This window comes from Pipra filicauda, unplaced genomic scaffold, assembly GCF_003945595.2.
Source record: "Pipra filicauda isolate LSUMZ 115617 unplaced genomic scaffold, ASM394559v2 scaffold6_size6359152_pilon, whole genome shotgun sequence".
NCBI classification, from domain to species: Eukaryota; Metazoa; Chordata; class Aves; order Passeriformes; family Pipridae; genus Pipra; species Pipra filicauda.
Window position 1 is genome coordinate 542,352 of NW_024104865.1, and position 15,142 is coordinate 557,493.

The 15,142-nt window shown below is 39.8% G+C and overlaps 1 protein-coding gene across 10 annotated transcripts in view; it reads right to left on the reverse strand.

The window, feature by feature from the left end:
* Positions 1–15,142, reverse strand: part of PLEKHH1 (pleckstrin homology, MyTH4 and FERM domain containing H1) — a 57,149-nt gene that overhangs the window by 7,714 nt on the left and 34,293 nt on the right. For 9 of the 10 annotated variants that reach the window (XM_039388994.1, XM_027716990.2, XM_039388993.1 and 6 more), the window contains 12 exons: positions 14,875–15,054; positions 14,634–14,742; positions 13,631–13,743; positions 12,788–12,964; positions 12,155–12,252; positions 9,490–9,667; positions 8,924–9,079; positions 6,163–6,263; positions 4,311–4,452; positions 3,278–3,420; positions 2,082–2,211; positions 429–515 (listed from right to left, as the gene is read on the reverse strand). In XM_039388994.1, coding sequence (XP_039244928.1) covers positions 429–515; positions 2,082–2,211; positions 3,278–3,420; positions 4,311–4,452; positions 6,163–6,263; positions 8,924–9,079; positions 9,490–9,667; positions 12,155–12,252; positions 12,788–12,964; positions 13,631–13,743; positions 14,634–14,742; positions 14,875–15,054 — 1,614 coding nt within the window. The remainder of the gene's footprint in view (positions 1–428; positions 516–2,081; positions 2,212–3,277; positions 3,421–4,310; positions 4,453–6,162; positions 6,264–8,923; positions 9,080–9,489; positions 9,668–12,154; positions 12,253–12,787; positions 12,965–13,630; positions 13,744–14,633; positions 14,743–14,874; positions 15,055–15,142) is intronic. The other variant, XR_005566352.1, reaches the window with a different exon arrangement.

Consider the following 15,142-nt stretch of genomic DNA (forward strand, 5'->3'; position numbering starts at 1 on the left):
TAATAATGTATTAATTTATATTGCTGCTTCCTGCAAGAACACCGGATCTCCAGCAGTAACAGGCACTACAGGCTCTATAGGTAACAGCTGGCAGAAAAAGCTCAAGTAACAATTGCATTTCTGGTTTTCTCCTGGCTCGCTTGATACCTCACTGATTCATAGTCCAAATTTTGTTATATCCCAGATGGTGGTAGCAAAACACACATTACTGAGATTTTGCAAAGATGTATGAGCATGTTTGCTAGCCTACCTTACACTGCAGCTGTAATTTTTCCTTGTCTATACAGTGTTCAAACATAGCACTGACTTCCATCATCTGACTTTTACAAATTAACTTCTGGATCCATTTGAAGTTAAAGACAAACTTTTAGTGACTTTCAGTGGACTCGGGAATGTCTTTCTGGGGCAGGGTATTTTTCTCAACATACCATTGTGTTATAATCCAGTATGCTGATACCATCTTCATTCACAGCTATCCAGACTGGACAGTCTTCCAATGAGGAAGGCAAAATAGGCTAGACAGAAAGAAAATTATTAATTCAGGTATTTCTTGATGACCACAGAATGATGTTTCTGACATAAATGTCGGATTCTAAGGATAAAGTGATGATGAGAAAGAATCCTATAGGCTTACTGGTGTGACCTGGTTTGATTTTTAAGAGGGCTTTTCTCAAAATTTGGAATAATATTTTCAGATTTACATACAATTTTCAGAGTAGCAGCACAAGAGATACAGGGATAACAAAGGCTTTGAGATTAATTAGATTCCATTAGTGTAGTTAAAATGGAAGGAAATGCTAGGACAGAGCAATAAAATGCAGCTCTGCTCTGCACGTTTTTATACTGCTCCTGTTGGTCTGTTGGTTTCTGTAACACCAGGGCACCCAGTACCATCACATCAATGCAATTTCATTTCTTACAGAGTCTTACAGACAAATGTGCATCAATTATCTGTTAAAGATGAGTTGTGATGGCTAACGACATAAATCTTTCCTAGGAATCAGCAATTACATGGCTATTGCCATAGGCTTTGCTGCTTAACTGTTGAAAAGTTATAAAATATGCTGATCGTCAGAAATACCAACATTATTTAAACTGTGGGTGGAACTATTCTGTATTCTGATCCTTCAGCATTCATAACTTCAAATACCAGTAACTACCTCTGCTTTTACTCCTGACAGTAGAAATAATTATCTTTTCAAAAACTTTTTGTGTGTTTACTCAAGAGGTCCATTTCATCCTTAGACTTTATTCCATAACTACAGCAGCTTTGACTTCAAAGCAAGAGATATGTAACCATGAAGAAGACCTAGCTCAAGCTTTCAACAGGGGAAGTTTCTGCTGGGATGAGGAAGATAGTTAATGCCAAAGTAAGATTTCTCAGACAGCCGTCATGTGCTAAGACATCAGTTCAGGCAAGGGTGATAGGTACAGAGCTCTAGCCTGAGACTGACTGAGGGATGGACAAGCTCCTGGGAGAAGTATTCTCTCCAGATATTCTTTGCTCTCTTACTGATGCCTGTGGGCTGGCAGCTTACCCAATACATGCTTCAGCTTTTGTTTCTGCAGCAGGACACTAGCAGTGTTTGCCTCTCTCATGTGGCAAGGAAAGCATCCAGCTCTGTGTCAAGCAGAGAACAGGACTGAAATACCCATTGTCCTTATAGCTAGCATCAGCTGCCAGGTGTGACTTATGGGGGACTCTTCCCTTCCACCCCCACGGTGGTATGTAAATAGTATTTTTTAAACTATCACTGCAGCTGTGCTGACCAGGGAAATTCCTGCCTAAGCAAGCTTTGGCAAGGTTTGTAAGGACAGGTAGTACTCTGTATCACGATCAACTGACACAGCCACGGAACCTTCAGTATTTATTTACTGAACGCTAGCAACCCCTAGTGTTTAGAACATACTTGCCTGCCTTCTTTTTCAACCTATGTGGTACCAGAGCTGTTTCTTCAGAACAGAGTATTGTTCAATTTTTTCCTTTCCTGAAGTAGCAGCATTTTCAACCCAGAGACTGTAGGTATATTTCTGCTCAGGTAGTTCACTCTTGGCAACAGAAAAAGGTGTGGTCCAGTTACCTTAGCAGCAAATATTTTGGTTCCAAAGAGAGGCCATTTCCGGGCCACCGTCAAATAAATTCGAATGCATTCTGGTGGAGAGCATCCCTGCAGCACCATCCACTTCATTGCCAGCCTGTCTGTCAGTTGCCTTTCAGAATCCAAAATACAAGACAGTATTATTTACTAATGTTTTCCAAGGAAAGGTGTGTAAAATTATAACAGTTAATAGATGTACCTCTTTACTCCAAAAGGGCTCTTCTACACAGCTCTTACAGACAAGGCTGTTAGCACTATCAGTTAAAAGGATTGTACAACATGAGTTTATTTTTTCTACTTCCATAATTATTTTATTACTAGTTATACCGTAATGCCCAGGAATCCTACTCACATACGGGTTGCTCACTGGTGTATATATTAAACAACTGTAACTACAAACACTGGGTCAGGTGTTATAGTAAAACCCTGCAGAGCTTGTCTTCATATCCAGTTACACTCTTGCCTTCCTCATACCTTGCTGTAGTATGCTCTATATGGAATGGCAATATATATTAACTCACTCTTGATTTGGCTCACTAGGGTGGTTTGGCAGCTACCTCGCTACGTGCAGATGGAATTTGCTCCCAAAAGGAGGTAACTGTGTTAGCTACACCACTGCATTCCTAAGTAGCTTAGGTTCTGGAATAAAACCATTCTCTCACTTTAAAACAGAAAAATCCGAGATCCGTGGCAGCATCTGAATTCTGTACTTGAGCTCTCTGCATTGTGTGTGAGAATTTCCAAGTCAGAACATCAAAAAGCCCTACCAAAATATGTCCTACCAGAATTACTGCATGGCCTGAAGCAACTCATATGTGCTGGCACTATGACTCATTGCAAATGTTAGGCATCTGGATTCAATTGACACTTGGGGAAAGGGTAAAACAAAAACTCAGGAAGAGAATTCATCCTAGGCTTAGGTTAATTTGTTGGAACTGAGATGCCTAATTTGGAAGTGAAAGACCTAAACTTCTTGTCTAGGGGAAAATTAGTTGGTGATTTGGCTATTTTTGTATTAGTTTTTCTTTTAAGGGAACCTTTTCCTGACACTTGAGTTTTGTTTAAGTTTCTACATCAAATAATCTTGACAGGGCTCCTTGAAACTACTTAAATATAAGACAGAATTTTGCAAGTAAAAGCTATTTTCAGTGCAAAGTTTTGAAGAACCAACAATTTACCTGAGCTGTTCAGGAGCAATGTTTTGCTTGTAGTGTTTGGGGTAGAATTTATCTAAGACCTGATGGAGAAGATGCTGCATTTTTAATTGTGATGTTCCCCCAGGACTTGAAGATCCTGATCGATCCAAATCCCCATATTCCACCTAAGACAACATTATTATTTATAGTGCAACAGAACTATGGTGTTTTTAATGCACTAGAACATTCCATGAATTCCCATACCAATAACTACTGTGTTTATTAGTCATGCAAAAAGACATAGTTAGGCTGGGGAATTTTGTTTACAGATTTACCATAGTAAATATATACAAAAGAGAACAACTGAGGACATGACTGCCCAAGGAATTATTTACTGATCTAAGAAAGTGAAACAAGATCTCAGCCAGATACTTGTAAGGAGACACATCTGTATAACTGCCAGGCTTTGGGGGTTAATTTCAACTGGCCAATTAAAACAACAGCATATTTGGAGCACATGCCCAGGTTATTCATCTCAGTTTACACTGCTTCAACAAATACAACAATCAGTTTCAGCTCAGTAAGAAATTATTATCCTGCTTATCATGGCCACAACCCACATTGGGTGTTTTCTGTGGTAAAATGCTAAATGCAAACCTGGAGGTCTAATGGAGGATCCTACAACATGCTCATCCTGAGTAAGAGGGTATTGGCAGTGCAACAGGGAAAGTTTTTACTCTTAATGGAATTCTAGCAGTGGTATTCTAGTAGTGGTACTATTTCCAGATCTCTGCTAAGGTACTAATTGGGGCAGTTTAGGTGATATTCCAGCCTTGCTGTTTTTTCCAATATTTTTCTTGAGAAGTAAAGGACAGGCACTCCTAGAGCAAATTTCCCTACAGCAAAAGGTGTTCTAACATATGTATACTGGTATAATGTATTTGGCATGGTGCATCTCTGTATGTGTGGTAAGAAGAAGCACTTTTGATGTAAAAGGTAACTGCTTAGTCAAAGATACTCAGTGTACAGCTGAAGGAAGACAACAGAAAGGATTTCTGCCCACAGCCATACTCACCTGAGCCATCAGAGCCACCATTTCCAGAGCTAATTCCTTATTAACAGGAAACCTTCCATTGGCTATTTCATTGCTGACTTGGAAGGCCAGTAGCAACCGCTCACGGTCTGTCTCACCTTTGGCCTGGCTCCGAAAATATAGTCTAAAAAGTAGAGATGATTGTAAAGGTAAAAAGACTTAGTGAACTGAAAGTACAGCTGGGAACTTTAATCAAGGTGAGGCAAAATAAAAGTGGGTTATTCTTTTTTTTATTGAGGGGGTACTGGACAGATTTGGAAGCTGAGATGCTTACATTATGAGCAAAATTTGGGCAAGGAGGCTTGAAACAGCCTTTCTAGCTTTGGAAGCTCTTTGAATTCTGTAAGCCAACCACTTCTAGACAGTGAACCCTTATTAAACACAGTGTCCATTGGTCCCCATCAAGCACAGACAGGCGATCTTTAAGTTATGGCCTTCTGTGCTTATCACAGAAAAGAGAACTACCTCTGCTCTACATGTATAAGTTTCTACAAGACAGCCTTGTAGAATTGCCACCTTGGATTTGACCATTTTTTTGCTTCAGCAGGAAATAAGAGACTCAGCAGGCTTTATTTCAAAACTTAAAGAAACATGCTTGTACATCAAAGTTTCCTACTATTTTTTATTCCATCCACACTTGCAATTTTTTTGATGTGATATAGCAAGATTACTAATGGGGGTTAAGACACCAGTTTGGAGAATGCTTCCCAGAACCATTCCTTATGCATGCCAACTTACAGTGCATACCACCTAATTAAAATGTTAATTTAAAGCTGCATCTATGGCTATCTATTCCACAATACTGCATGAGATATTAATTCCAGTAGATCAGTTTGTTTATTTTTATGTCACTTTGAGATGAACACCACCATTAGGACCATATTGACCTGACACATTTCTTATCAGAGTCTTTGGTGTTAGAACAGCCCAACCTTGGAAATACCTTATCAAAACATCCTTGCCGTCCAGTCTGGGCACATTCCAGTCCAACAAAATAATATTTGTTTCACGCCTGAAACAAATACTGCCTTCAAGGTCAAAAGCAGTAATTTCTGCTTCCACCTCTATTATACCAACTAACAAAGTTGACAGAAATTTGTTTCCACTATTACAGTCAACAAAATCTTCATATGTTCAGTACAGAACTTTGTCTCTTTTCAGTTTTGGAGTAGCCTTTGTTTTGCCTGCACAGAGGATTCAAATGCAGAACGCCATTCCTTGTTCTCGTACAGCTCTTGATTCAGTGTAATTCAGAATTCTTGTCTGTATTATAAGTGATGAACTTGTTCCAGTTTTTTATTTAGATCTTTGTCTTGTACTTCGCTTCTCTACCGTCTTTCATCATCTAACTTTTAACATGTCTTTCTTTATAAAGTTTGGGCACTGCTACTACGTCTCTTCTACAACTCATGTGATTTAGAACATTGTTCTTGTATCTTTTTCATCTTTGTGATTGTTCACTTAATTGCAAGTTTCAGCATATTTGTTTTCACTAGTGATTTTTCCTCTAGGTCTCTCACATTATTTAATTATGTTTTAGGATCTAGGCAAATGAAATTGTCCAGGTATGTCTTATTGTACTAGAGCCAGTTCTTAACTCTTTTTAAGTCTATTCTGCTATTGCAAAGTGTTTTGGGTTTTACCTCTAGGCCATAAGGTTTTGTATATGTAACACACAAAATTCATCACATCTCATGTAGGTTTTAAATGCATCTTAGCTAAAATAGTTTTGGCACTAATGATACTATAAGTTTACTGGTCATCTACAGAGATATATGCGGTCTAGAATATTTTATTAACAGCACTAGTGAGGCCACCTAACAAACAACAGTACCTGTTCTTATAGGTCAACTTCACAATTCTTGTGCCACCTTCGTATTTCCCAGGGTGCAATTCTTTTAAGGCTTGTTCCCATTTAGAAATGACATCACAGATCTTTAAAAAATATGAAGGAGAGAGGAGACACAAACTGAGATGAGATGTATAGCCAAGGCTTGAGGGGAAAGTAAGTGAATGAAGTGTTGTTGAACACAGAAGATTAAAGAAACAGACTGCATCAGCATAAACACAGCCCAAAGTGACAAAACACTTTTTTCTGTTACACAATATGTAAAAATTAAAGCATTCCAACTGAAAACTCCAGCTCTAATGTGCAGGGGGGCATGTTTAAATGAATTCTGGTCTGGTAGTAACTCTTGTGGTTATGTCTACATTAGCAAATAGCAAAGCTCAGGAGGAGCAGATACGCACAGAGAAACACCCATTCCTAAATCTCTATGCCCACACTATATGAGTTTTACAGGATTTTCCACTGGATTAGCTTTAGTCTGATTAAGTGACCTGAAACCTCACTACTATTTTGGGTCACACCTTCCAGTTCATATTTCACATAAAAGGAATCAATTTCATGCTCTCAGGTTACTCCTTAATGTGAGTCAAAGTGTGGTTAATAGGAATGATTGGTAGGTTTGCTTCAGAAGTGCCCTCCCAAGCTAGACTAAAGCACTAATGTATCCTCTGAACAGTAGCTGTCTACACGCATGGCTAAACCAAACCCTTGGATGCAAATGTCCAAACTTTGGTCCTGGATTCCAACTTTGTAACTCAGACATATTTTTAGTAATAACATGGTTAATTTGTTTAGTTCCATTCAGCTCCTATTGGTTATTCCAGTCCTTTTCTAAGTGGTTTAATGAAGACCCCTACTTCTCTTTTGATGGCATCTCAATAAAAGGAATGTGAACATAAGAATCCACATGAAATACATAATCAGATCTCTAAACCTCTCTTAAGAAGCTATTGAGATTGCCTTGGCAAGTAAATAATAACTAGTATAAATAATGCCTTTGATTGTCTCAAGCTCCTTTGTTTACTCTGATACCTCATCTCTCTAGATGGTGGTCCAATTACAAGCAAAGCTCCAGATTATCTGATCTATATCAGGCCATGAAAGCAAATAATTATTTTGCCAAATAATTTGGCACTGTCTGTGGCAGTTTCCTTTTCAAATCATCTAATTCAAAGTTATTGGTATCTTCTCCCTCTGTTGCCTAATGTGAGATTTTACACTGTGTAACACTGATTGTTTAAGTTCCATAGAGGTATCAGTCTATTCAAAGTTGCCACTACAACTATTCTTCCATCAATTCTGTATGACAAATTATTCTCCCAGATTTGTACCAAAATCTGATGTGTCTCATTCATGGTGGCTGGCCTACTCAATTAAGGCAGTCATTCAGCTGCAGCATGGGTAAAAATCTCCATATGAAAGACACAGATGTTAATACTTTATCCTGCTTTGCTTCTTCCTTGATCGGAGGCACTCTACTCTTAAGCCATACTCAGTAGAGCTTTCTGCGCTAAGTACACTCATCAACAGTGAAAGCCTGAGTTATCTGGAGACAGCAAGGGGATACTTCATAATCCAATAGATGGAATTTATGTAGACATGCCAAAAGACTCACAGCCTAACATAAATTTGTCTCAATTAAGAGTGTCACATTTGATGTCGGTTGTGATATCATGCTCATGCTGACTAGTTCAGTCATATTTCAATTTTGTCATCAAGACAAATTAAACTTTAATATGTGCTAAAATCTGAGTTAAAGACTTTTTTAAAATTGACCAATTTATCATCTCCTAAAATTAGAACTTGCTTTGTATTAAGAAGTCTATCAGATTAGACTGAGCTAATTATAGGGTCACCGAATCATTTAGATTGGAAAAGACCTTTAAGATCTGCAAGTCCAACCATTAATCCAGCACTGCCAAGTCCATCACTTAACCATGTCCCCAAGTGCCACATCTACATGTCTTTCAAATTCCTCCAAATACCACCACTTGCCTGGGCAGCTTATTCCAATGCTTGACAACTCTTTCACGGAGAAGTTTTGCCTAATAGCCAATCTAAATCTCCCCTGGAGCAACTTGAGGCCATTTCTTCATCCTGTCACTTGTTACTTGGGAAAAGAGACCATCCCCCACCTCCCTACAGTCTCCTTTGAGGTAGTTGTAGAGAGCAATAAGGTCCCCCCTTAAACCTTCTTTTCTCCAGGCTAAATGACCACAGCTCCCTCAGCCACTTGTCATATGACTTACCCTCCAGACCCTTCACCAGCTCCATTGCCCTTCTCTGGACACAGTCCAGCACTTCAATGTCTTTCTTGTAATGAGGGGCCCAAAACTGAGCAGAGTACTTGAGGTGCAGCCTCACCAGTGCCAAGTACACAAGAATAATCTCTTCCCTGGTCCTGCTGGCCACACTATTTATGATACAGGCCAGGATGCCGCTGGCCTTCTTGGCCACCTGAGCACACTGCTGGCTCATGTTCAGCTGGCCATTGACCAAGACCCCCAGACCCTTTTCCCCTGGGCGGCTTTCCAAGCCACTCTTCCTGTAGGGTTGCATGGGGTTGTTGTGACCCAAGTGCAGGAATTAGTATCTCATCTGTGAATATTAATCCAGATAGACGATATCCAACTTTATTTGATCTTGATTCATTAAGAAAAAATTATTAGCTATTTAGCAGTTTATTAACCATTCAGCAATTCTTCAAAGATGTATACTGAAGGTAGCGGAGGGGAAAAATAAATACCTTCATGTTGCCCTGCAAACAATGTTCCAGATTCCTGCCAGAAGGATCATCTGTGAAGAGAGAAAATCCCATGTGGGATGGCTTCCTCATTCCTGTCTCCTGGTTGAGTCGCTGGATGAATTCATCAACTGTTGAAGAACCATCAAAACCTATAACCTGCAATGAAAGAGGAATTAACTGAGGATACAAGAAAAAGTCAAGAAACATGACACTGATGGGTATCACAACTAACGAAGGCAGGTTTTCTACAGATTAATGTCTCAGGATTAACTGCCAGCTCCAGTGACAGCACTATTGTCTCCCTTCACACCGCATTCTTTCCCATATTGAGACACTTTTGACATCTGTCCATTTTCCTCAGCTATCTTTTCTTCCTAAGACCTGTAGAGCTGGGGCTGGATTCCTTACATTTTCTCAGGGAAAACAGCTAAAATGACAAGGAGGAGAAGTAATGTCTATCTCCCAATATCTGATATGTGTAATTACCATGGTTCCACCCATATGATGGAGGCAGGTTATGGTGCAGTCCTCTAGTGCCCATAAGAAGGGCAGCTGTGGTGGCTCACCTGGTAGGTTCCATTCATGAAGTGCACTGGGATGCTGAAGGGGAGTGAGTGGTGGTAGGGATTTCTTAGCAGGATGGACACAATCTCCATCCGGGAGGGCTTGGCTTCCCGCTCTCCAGCCTGCACCGTGCGGTCTACTGATCTCTGGCAGTAGATGGCATACTTGCCTATTTCACTCCTAGGTGAAGAGGTGGAGAAAAACACCAACATGCTTAAGTGCCATGTTCTCTTCAATTTCCCGTGTCATGACAAAGCATTCCTCCCTCAGGCTTTTTCTCAAGCAAAGATACATCTCTGTGCAGGTGCATTGTTCATCTCAACAGACTAAAAGCTCAAGTGAAAAGCTACAACACAAACCTGAGCTCCAAGGACCTGTAAAATTAAGGTAGACAATGGACTCTCCAGGAAGGACAAGAGCATTCCCTACTTCTAGGTGGACTGGACATAGTATAGGAATATTCTCTTCTGTACCCTACTGCCACCATAGTATCCGTTAAGCCAAGACTTGTTCACCCTCAAACTCGCTGTCATGCCAGTGGAATTTAGTTACTATTATATCAAATCCTGGTAAATATTAATAATAGATTGTAATGCATTAGTCTCACAGGATTACACAAGTTGTATTTATCAATTTACACGGTTATACAAATTATAAGTTCCATGTATTAACCCTATCTGCCAGTCAAGAGACTTGACAGAGATTCAAAGCAAGCTTAGATTTGTTGATAGTTCAATAAAGGATAGGTATAGTTTACTGCCTACTAAAGAGAGTGCACCATTGAACAGCACCAAAAAAATGTGTCTCTAAAGCCAAGCAGGAACGATCAATTATACCTTTTAAAAAATGTTAAGAATGTATACACTGAATAAGTTTTGAAATGGAAGGACTTATATAGATTTATAATCGTGCTATTACTTTGCGGGGGAAACTAATCCCATTCAAGATGCCCTTAGCAGCTCAGTACATGATTAAACCTCTGGTTAAATCCCTGCAAGCAACATGGAAGTCAGGAGTTCTGGCTTTTCACTGTAGCAATGTATTGCTTACCTCCCCAGTAATACGTTTGGACAATTTTCAAATAGAGAATCTTGCTTCAACAAGAACCTGTTGTGTCTGGCTTCCAAATGCTCCTGAGCCCTGTTGTCTTCTCACCTAGAACTCTGCCCCACTTTGCTTCCTCTTTAAGAGACTGGATATACTCTAAGGTCACCTTTCATGAAAAACAATACCTAGAATTAAGATCTAGTATAAGTCTAGACCGTAGACATTATGCAGTGTAAACACTCGAGTATCTTGCTTTGCTGTGTGAAACGGAAAGTATATCTATTTAACTAGTCAAGAAACAGCCAAAGAGACATATGTATTCCTAGATGTAGGCAGAAGGAACCAAGCTGAGTCATACTTAGCAACTGCTCTAAATCTAATGTAAACTACAGATGAATATAGACACGTTTTCATATAATTTCTGGGTTTTTTTCTAGCCCTAATACTTGTTTCATAGCTGGACTGTGTAAATAAATTTCCTCTTTGCTTCTGCTTAGAGGATATTTGTTGATAAAGGTACTTTTGGGCTAAGAACCTGGTAGACCATCAGCATAGTAATGTTTGAAACTGATTAAATGGATCAGTTTCACAGAGCCCAGCACATCCTTATGAAATTCAATAGTCCCCCACAGCAGCTTCACTACTGGATTGAATGGGCCAGTCTGGGAGCTGGTAATGCACACAGGTTTGAAGAGATGGTTTCTAATCCTACACAAAAGATCCCTAACATGTTGTCTTAGCAAACAGAGAGAGAACCTGAACATTGAGGAGAGCCCGATATCCATATTTTCACTTTTGAGAAGAAACTGCAAATGTGAGGCAGCATATAAGAAAATAAAAAAGACTTGATAGGAGGACACAGATTTCTCTGCAGTGCCAGGAAACTTGTGGCTTGAGTTCCAAGGCAGACTTAGAATTATTATTAGAATATGAATATTTGTTTGAAAGGAAACAACTCTTTTACCTATGACTTAACAAGAGTATATTGTTGCAACAGACAACTAGACATCTCTATCTGTGACCTTCCCCCTAAGGACACAGTGAGATATGTTGAAGATGAGATCAGCACGGAAACAAACTAAGAGCACAGCATGAACAATGGAGAAAAAGTTACTGCCCTTACTGTAGATCTAGTACTGTTTTCTTTCAAGGGAAAATGGCAACAGAAAACATTTATTTCAGTTTTGTTAGTTTTTCCTAACTTTTTACAGTTTCCTGAGATGTCTTCTGCCTCACTTTTGTTCTGTCAGTATGCCTGCTAACCTGACAGCAGAATGTTATCACCTAATATTTGAATAATTCATTCTAAATAATTACTTTGATCTGTCTTTTATCAATAAAAGAAAGTTGCTGCATTAGGAAAACATGTCCCTATGTAGCTCCAGTTATATCTGCAAAAAGTTCTTTTGCAAATATAGGTCACTCTGTTTTGTGAACTAGCTTAGTCTAAGTGACAAATTAATGTGAATGACTGAAGGGACACAGCTTTATACCACTGGAAACCTGTCCTCTCTCTCAACATGTTTTTGCAGGTGTGTGTTACAAATGCTTCCCTCTTTATTTGTTGTGGATGCAAAAGGCAGTCGGCTTAGCAGAAGAAAATGCTGTTGCAGTCCTTACCTGGGGTCTGCATGTCGCTGCAAGTGCTGTTTGATGTACCAGAGGAAGTGATGTTGAGGCAGGAATAGAGGAGCACATAAAGCAAGGAGTTGCCAGCACTGTGAACATAAAACTGGATATCATCCTTGTTTTGTATTTTGCTTCAAATTAGACCCATTATTCTTTAACCTGATATTAATTTCTCATTTGAGCTGGGAATATTATAAATGAGTATGCCCGTTCATACTGTAACTTATTTATTTAATTTATCCAGTAATTATAGTGCAAAATTCAGATTTCATGCTTAATAGTAATATTCACGATTTGTGTTCTGTTGATTATCTAAAATGGAAGACAAAATTAATACCATGTGACAGTTATAGCTAGCCAACACAAGCTATGAATTTTGATTCTGAATATGGTCTGAACAGACCATTTGCAACTGGTAAATGGTTACATTTAAACTAAAACTTATTTTGCACATGGTTACATTCTTAGTGTTTTTCTGTGCACACCAATGCTGAGATTCTCCTTCCTCTAGCACACCTTTAGCGCTAGCACAATTTTGTGAGAACCAGTCCCATTGCTAATTATTAAAAACAAGGAATTAAATAGCAGTATTTGCAGAGTGGAAGTAACAGAAGAGGAGCTGACCTGAATGACTGAGTGGTTCTGGGGTTGTCGGCAGCTGGTCTGTTTAACAAGTTGACAGTAAATTTCATTCTGCAGCTCAGTATGGGTCAAGCAGACCTGCAGTGCCGTCTGGGCAAGCGACACGTGGTAATCAATAGAGGATGCCTCCACGGGAACGTTGATGAACAGCTGACAGGACTGTAAAAGAATGGAAGTTACTCAATGCCAGGAATACAGCAACTCTTCTCTGGTACTTTCCAGGCCAGGTTCTTCAGACGCGTTACAGACAATTTAATAAATAACCTTGAGAGGAGGAAGGAGAATCAATACTTAATTCCTATTCCTACCTCTTCAGTTATGGCAACTAGAAAATTCACTCAACTTCCCCCAGTCTGAAGAACTTACAAGTCAGCAAGAGAATCAAGGGGAAAATGTGCTTTCTGCTTTCCATGCCTGTGCTTTACCTTGCTCACACTGTCCAGTCCTACTGCTGATCTTATACTTGTAGAGTGCAAAAATGCAATCTCCAGTGGCTCCACCACTGGTCTTACTGAGTTTGCCAGTAAACTGTTTCTATTTCCTTCAATTCAACTACTGGAGAGGAAAGAGGAAGATAAAGCTAACTCTGAAGGATAAAGTTTGTGGGGGACAGTACTCCTAAACCCAGATTACGCACAAAAAAAATTAAACCTCCAAAGAATGAATGACACCTAATATTCAACTATCCTATTGTAATTAAATAACCCAGCAGGCTTGTCTAAAACAACCAATAGCAACAGTAAATGTGAAAACATGACCAAATACTGTTGTTGCCCCAACAACAGAGCCAAATAACTGAAAATCATGCAATGTCCCTTTAAGTACCTTAAAAAGTTTCAGAGCTTCAGTCTGCAGAGCCTCTGATGGCAGAGTGGTGAGGGATGTGTGCAACCCGTCTTTACTGTAGCACAACATAGGATGTTTCCACAGAGGAGAATCTGAGGTAGGAGATGGGCAAAAACATGCAGTGTCAGAAACAGAAGAAAGACAACAGGGCCGATGTTGACGAGGAGCCTTGCTGAAACGGCAGAGCACCCAAGGAAGCAGCACTGCACTAGGCCATGTTATTTGGTGACACTTCACTGCTTTCAGCAAAGCCTGCCATAGATAAGGAGTCGCTGGCAGCATTAGCCATCAGCAGAAAGTATTGCCATCCTCCACTGTGCTACGTCAGATCTTCTCATCAGCTCTTCTGGTAAGAAGCTGTTCAGCTGTGTGTTCAAACCAGAGACACAAACTCTGCCAGGGCAGCTGCCTGCTGGTGTTGTTCTTTTTTAGTGCAAGGCACTGTTCAACAGTAAGCAAGGTTCACATATAGGTCCAGGAATATGTGAGTGTGCAGGAAAAGAGGATTAAGTACAAATGCATAGGTTTATACATATTTGAGAACATGGTGCATAAATATACGTGCATGAGCATGTATCAAAGATGAGGAGGAACACACAAACATGGATGTATGTGTAAAGGTTTATACATGCAGACAAACAGATGTGAAGGTAATTGTGTGTGAGTGTATTTAGAGGAAAGAGCATGTGTTTGTATGGTCAAGATTCCCTGGAAAGGAAAATCAAGACCAACAAAACCAAGAAAAAAAAAACCCTCCAGTTCTTTATGTTCATTTGAATTAACATTACATACATTTCAGAGGCTTTGATAAATGATGTGACAATGAGATGGACTTGTCTGGGAACTAGGGGAGAAGGACATTATATAATATGATGTACTACTGAAATCCCCTTCCCTCACCTTTGGCTGGATTAAAACTGAAAGTTGAAATTACTCTTCTTAATACTTTGCTACCATGGAAGAGTTTGTGGTTTCTACTTACTAGGGTCTCCCTCTGCATCCAGTAGTTTTCCAATGAGTTGCTCATATGATGTGCCCACTGTGGCATTTCTGCTACCAGCTGCAACGGTCAGATGGTACAGCCAGGTATTCTAGGCATAAAGATGAGAACAGTGTGGGTCAATTCAGACCTCTTTTCTACAAATAGGTTCAGCCTGTATGCCCCTTTTGTTCACTATTACCAAACAGACTTTTCTCTCCAAAAAAAGGACTGTCTTTTATACCTTCTCCTGTTTGGTGCGGATGAGTAAGTATGTGGGACTCTGGTCCTTTGGGTGAATCACCAGTGTACAGTGGGATGAGAGAAATCCTCCACCAGTGGCTTCATAATCCTCATCAGAGTCACAGGAACGGTCTACTTCTTCCACTTTGGACTCACGCATAGGCAGATGCCCTAGGGGACACTATAAGGAGCAGAAGTGAGTTAGATAAGTGTAGCTAGAGCAGAAGTGAGTTAGATAAGGGTAGCTAATCTTCCAGTATAGGCAGGGA